Raw genomic sequence first — 6,000 nt, 5'->3', positions numbered from 1 at the left:
CTGCAGTGGGTGAACACAAAAAGCTTTTTCTAAGTAAATGGGAAGGCGCTGAAGGATTTGCCACGTGTTAGAAGTCTCTGAAAGACAGTGAGTGCCTAACTCTGGGTGGCCAGAGCCAAAGGGGTTGCTGCGTTTCCCAGTACTGAATTGAGCCAGGGTCTTGAAAGGAGCTTGGAAATGCAGAGGAGAATGAGAACAATGAGGAAGGGGAGCAGGCTGCAACATAAAGAGCCATGGACCACTCCATCTCAGTTTCAGGAGACAGTACACGGCAGAGAGGTGCCAGCTGAAGAAAGGTGACACTGACCAGGCTGAGAACCAGGAAACACATCGCTAATTAAAACACTTCAGCTACACACTTAGTGCTTTCATTTTGAGAAAGGCAGCTTCACTGTCAAGAGCAAGAAGCCAGGTGTGCTTGAGGAAGAGGAGGAGAGGGGGTGTCCATCAGAACCAGGGACTAGGAACAGCCCACAAACCCTTGGAAAGCTGAACTATTTTCCTGCACCACATGCTTCTGCATATTACAGCTTCCAGAAGACTCCAAAATATAGTCTATAACTATGACAGAAAGAGAATGCAATGACTGTAATTCAGATTTCAGCTATTCTGTGCTGCTTCCTACCCAAAGCCCTGTTGTGATAAATAAATTTGATTAACAGATTGAACCACTATGAGCTGAAAAATTAGTTTTTCTTCTTTAAGCAGAAGTAGTGGGGAAGACAGAAAAAAACAGAGAATAACTGTCCAGTAGAGACAGAAAAAGATTGATAAACAGATTTCAGGTGAGCTGAAATAATTTCAGATAAACTGAAATAATTCACAAAAGAACTATTGCCTTAATTAACTTGTATTTACTGTGCACAAAGCATAAATGTAAAAGGCCCTGCAACAATCACCATAATGAGATCATATTCTTGTCCAGCAATATAAAAATACTGAGACATAATAAACTTCAAGTAGAGCCACAAGTTTGTCGGCACTAAATTGTCCGTCTCCCTGAGCTTCTGAATGCCTGATTTCCAGACTTCCTAGCCTGGGGCTCATCCCCTGGAAAGTGGATAACTGATTACAACCATGGATAGTCATCTCCTAGAACAGCCTCTTTTACTCTTCAAGGCTTCACTCATGGTCACACCACACCAAAAACAGAAGCAGTTTCGCAAGACGGAATTAAGTGGAGTGAGTGGATGGGCAGATTTGGCAGGAAACAGAGACAGGAAGGGGAAGGAGGAAACAAAAGCATGCAATAAGGATACTAGTGGGATTGCTCTCTAAGTTGGGATTCCTTACCTCATGTAGGATGTTGGAGATAGAGGCTTTGGTTTGGCCCACTGGTAGGGATGCTGTGGCACAGACAAGTACTGCTCGCAGAAGTTTCCTTTCCTGATGTGCTGAAAGCTGGTGAAGTCTTCTGGTGACAAATCGGCAGTTGGCGATATGGTCCCATGATCCTCGCCAGCCGGTTCAGTTTTGAGAGTCATGGACGGGGTGTGATCAATGGTGGTCTTCCTTGACTTGATGGGAATCCCATCGTTCATATCGATGGTGCTGTCAGTGGTGAGGGCGTTGATGGCGGCAACAATGGCGGAGCTGGTGTACTGGTTTGTGTTCCCCAGCCACGTGTCATCCGTGACACTCACCCGTGGCGAGTTTTGCGGAGAAGGAGTGGGGGAGTGGTGTGGGGAATAGGAGGTCTGCCGGCCATTGAGGCTGTACTTCCTTTTGTTGCAGGGAGACGGAGGCCTAGAGTTGCGAGCCCCCAGCCAGTTCTCCTCTGTGATGCTCGTTCTGGGAGATGTTGATGGAGAGTGTCTTGGGGAACTGAGCAAAGTACAGGCCACCATGCTGCGCTGGTAGCCCTCCTCTGTGTCGGTGGTCTTCGGAGAGACACACGGGGACTGCCATGGAGAGGTCTGAGGTGAAGTGTATGGATATGAGTAGTTGGACTCATAGGAAGATGCTTCAGAGTTGCAGCTTCTGGAAGACAAGCTACTCGCTGGACTGAGGCAGGATGGGTCTCTGTACGCCTCGATGTTCGGCAAGTTCAAAGTGGCAGTGGAAGGTGACCGCTTGGCGTTAGGGATGGCCTCCTCCACCTCATCGTGGAAAAACTGGTTGTTGTTATGATGCAATCCCATGTAAGATGTGATCTCAATTCTGGGGCTCTCCAGTGCTGGAGCTCCATTAGGTCTCATGTTTGGCGGCAGGTAGTACTCAGAGGCTCCACTGTCAATGTGTCCTCCATATCCAGAGGGATGGTTTGTCGATGGGACAACTGAAATGACGGGATTTGATGTCTGCAGGCCATGACATGGAGTTGACAATGAGGAATGTGCCACATTTAGAGGCAAGCCAGCATTTACATTTGAAGATGCATAATTATAGTGTTCTGAAAGAAACAAACAAATAACAAAGAATGACATGTGGTGCTGCACAAATATACTCAGTAACATACCCAGCTGAAATGGAGGAACATGGCACGACACACAAAAGCACAGCTCTCCTTAACAATGCAGCTCAGAGGCGTGCCATGCTGGGCGAGAGGCTGCAGACTAGCATCCTTGAAAATGCCACTAACTGAACAGAACAAGACAAGATATCTTGGGATGGGGGATGTACACAGACAGAGCTGGTCTTGAGGACATGGTTCCTAGGTGAACCGTCAAATAAAAAAAATTGAGTCTTCAAACAATATTGCTTCAGGATTCTGGGAGACTGCAGCATTCAGAAATACAACTGAAGAGATGTGTTTTTATATAACTGAGCTTAACTCACTCCCTGAAATGTTGGAATACACAAAAAACTGGACAAAAAATCAAAAGTGGAGGCAGACTAAAGAAAAGAAAAAGATCGACTGCATTCTGTTAAAAAAATTATACACAATTGAAGTTTCCATTACAGCAAGTTTCCAACTGGTTCCAGTTAACTAGGATTTTGGAAAAAGATGGATCTATTGATCTGCTCTGGTTTCTGGGACCACTTATCCTCCAGCTCAACTGGCAGAGGCCAGGTGAAGGATAAACATGGATGTCTCACTACTCAGCAACAGCTGAAATTCTACTGAAATTGCTCGTTATTGCACACGCCACATCAAGCACTGCCAGCAGCCGCACTCTGGGCCAGCTCTCTGACCATTTAGCAGTACTGGGTGTATAAAAGCAAGAGCAGAGTTGCACAGCTATTGTGGAAAACCTGGAAGGTGACAGATCACATCACAGCCTTGTGCCAATGGGCTCCCTGACCAAGCATAAGGAACAGCGTGGCCTTCTCATGCCTCCATCTCTGCTGTTCTACAGGGACCAGTGTCTCAAAGCTGGTCCACATGGCATCATTTCTGCCTTGCCTTGCTGTCTACTTGCTGAAGGGACTCCTTCAGCTCTGCTCCCCTGTCCCAGGGGCACATATGTGACTCTTTTTGCCACCCAGAGGTATTGGTGGGCTGCTCACGGGGAAAATGTGATGAAGAATCAACATCTCTATTCTTCCTGATATAGGGAGGTTCTGTGTCACCAGGAAACATGAGCCAGACACGTAAGCTCTAATGCAAGTATCTCTTTATGGGGAAAAGAGAGCAAAATCTTTGTATCAGGACAATGACTGCTGAACTCTGAATCGAGTAACACTGGTGCACAGGTTCCTCTCAGCAGTCTGGAAATGTATCCAGCTCCAGCTCCAGCCACAAGCTGTGTTTGCAATGTATTAGCCTTCCCTGAGGTTTATTATGGCAGCAGCATCACGTTCCGGCAGGATAGAGGGAAACTCTACATGCCCTGTGGCCACAGACAGTCCACATGGGAAACCTGTCCCTTTCCATCCCAGGAGGCAAGTTCCCTTGGCAGTCACCCTGTGCACCTTCCCTCAGAAGATATGGAAAGGCTGTGTTAATTACTACATCTGCTATTACGGAGGCGACCAGGGAGCTCTGCAAATGCAAATGAACCTCCAAGCTGGTAACCAGCACAGCCAGCTATTCTCTTTCCCTTGTTTATCAGCTCAGCCCTCTCTGGTGTCATCCACCTGTGATCCTACGCTCACCTTTCTCGTTGGCAACGACTTCAAGGCAAACGGTACTTAGGAAAAATTAATGTGCTGTGGCAGCTTCACAGCAACTCCAGCTGATGCATGTCATAGCAGGTAACAGTTGGGAATGATGAGCAAGTTGCTCTCTAGTCTACCCTCAGATACTGGCCATTTGCTCAGGAAAGGTCATTAAATTACACTGCAGTGTGCCACAAATAACACTGGATTATTCAAAACATGCTGCAGCTTCACGCTCTATTCAAACAACTAGGGAGGCAGGAAATACAACAAAAGAGGTGATACTTGGCAAAATCCAACTTCACATCAAGGTGCAGATTTGCCAGGGGGATCAGAATTCCCTCTTTCCAAAATCAGTTCCCTTTTGTTGCTGCCCTGCCACTTGGCCACACCACCCAGTGTCACCACAACCACCACCACTTCCCTCCCTCCTGCCCGTCATGGGAAAAACTCCTGACATGGTACAACAGTGGTAAGACCTTATCTGTTTCAGAAATTAGCTCAGAGATAGGGTATAGAGTAGTGCCTTCAGGGCAGCTTCAGTCCCTTCACTGCTTTCTCCAGCTCCAGTGGAAGGTGATGTCCATGTCCACACTGCTGCTGGGACACTGGCTATGCTCTTCTTCCACATACCCTTCCACAGCCCCCTGCTCTGGCATACAGCTGGAAGTCACTGGTAACATGGCACACCTGGGAACCACTGCCAGCTGGTCCCTACCATGCAGCCGGACAGCCCAGTCAGGAGACCGGGGGCTTAGCAGGCTGCCCCAGATCTGCACCCAACAGGTGGGCTTTGCTACTGCTGACTGCAGAATCAGTGCTTTTAGACTTTGTATTGAAAATACAACAAACAAAATAACAGGGGTAAGTACTGAGAGCCAGCAGTTTGCTCAAATTCTAATGCATGACTAGAGTGAAATTCAAACACTGCAGTCTGCTGGAGATCTGCAGCCCAGGCTTAATAGGCAATACAAAACTCAGATGAGCCTGTGGAATCCAGTTTTAAAAAAATATTTAAAAACAGACTATAAAGACAGTACTATAAGCAACAAGTTCCCTAATTCACATGACAAGGAATAGACACTTTTAGAACTATTATGCATTTTTTAAAGCCAACTTTTAAAGGGCCAAGAAAAATAACGTCACACAACTCATACTTTGTATGTAATAGTACACAAAATAGAAAGATGCAAGATCCAAAGCCTTCCAAACATATTTAGGTATCTTAACATTACAGGTAGCATGTAGAAAATATGTCCACCAAATATAAAAGTCTCAAAGCCAGAACTAGGAAGAAGACAGAGACCTTGGTTTGTGGGCTAAAAACCACCAGGTAAAATTTCTGAAAAAAACTAATTCTCGAAAGCTTCCATATTTACAAAATTCATCAAACACACATCCATAGTCAGCATTTATGACATGCTGATGTTTTCCTCACCAGGGTGAATGAGACAGCTAGAAATAAAATCCTGCATCACATAATGTAGCTATGTAGGATATTTTGACAGTCCTGATGCAGATGAAAGGCAAGTAATGACTTTGCCATAGTATCACTGTTTTGACTGTGATTCACAGAGGCACCCAGAACCAGTGTACAGACTACCAAGACACATTTAACAGGGTATTTTAATATCCTGTTAAACAGGGTATTTTAATATCCTGGGTCAAACCCCAGTATCAGATAGACCAGTGCAGGTTTGCATCAGTTCTGTTCCAACAAATCCATACTTACATTAAGTATAACTAGCACAAGAAATTGGACCCTTTTGAGTTGTGAGCACACCTCCACGTATTACATTTCCCTTTGTAGCAGTTAAAAAGCTCCTTTTTTCCCTCTAGTTAATTTCACAGTAAACAAGTTTTATTCCTTTCTATCATTAATGGGCTGATCATGCAAAGCACTGAGCACCATCGTTTTTTATTTACACACTTTAAATAGGAAAGCTGAACACCAGCAGC

At 45.5% G+C, this 6,000-nt stretch overlaps 1 protein-coding gene across 6 annotated transcripts in view; it reads right to left on the bottom strand.

Moving 5' to 3' along the window:
* NFATC1 (nuclear factor of activated T cells 1) overlaps positions 1-6,000 on the bottom strand; it is a 111,143-nt gene that overhangs the window by 99,456 nt on the left and 5,687 nt on the right. For all 6 annotated transcript variants that reach the window (XM_041714235.2, XM_041714231.2, XM_041714232.2 and 3 more), the window contains exon 2: positions 1,294-2,392. In XM_041714235.2, the coding sequence (XP_041570169.1) occupies positions 1,294-2,392 (1,099 nt within the window). The remainder of the gene's footprint in view (positions 1-1,293; positions 2,393-6,000) is intronic.

Source organism: Taeniopygia guttata, chromosome 2, assembly GCF_048771995.1.
Source record: "Taeniopygia guttata chromosome 2, bTaeGut7.mat, whole genome shotgun sequence".
Lineage (NCBI taxonomy): Eukaryota > Metazoa > Chordata > Aves > Passeriformes > Estrildidae > Taeniopygia > Taeniopygia guttata.
The sequence above is the reverse complement of the archived record's forward strand: the minus strand, read 5'-3'. Positions and strand labels throughout refer to the sequence as shown.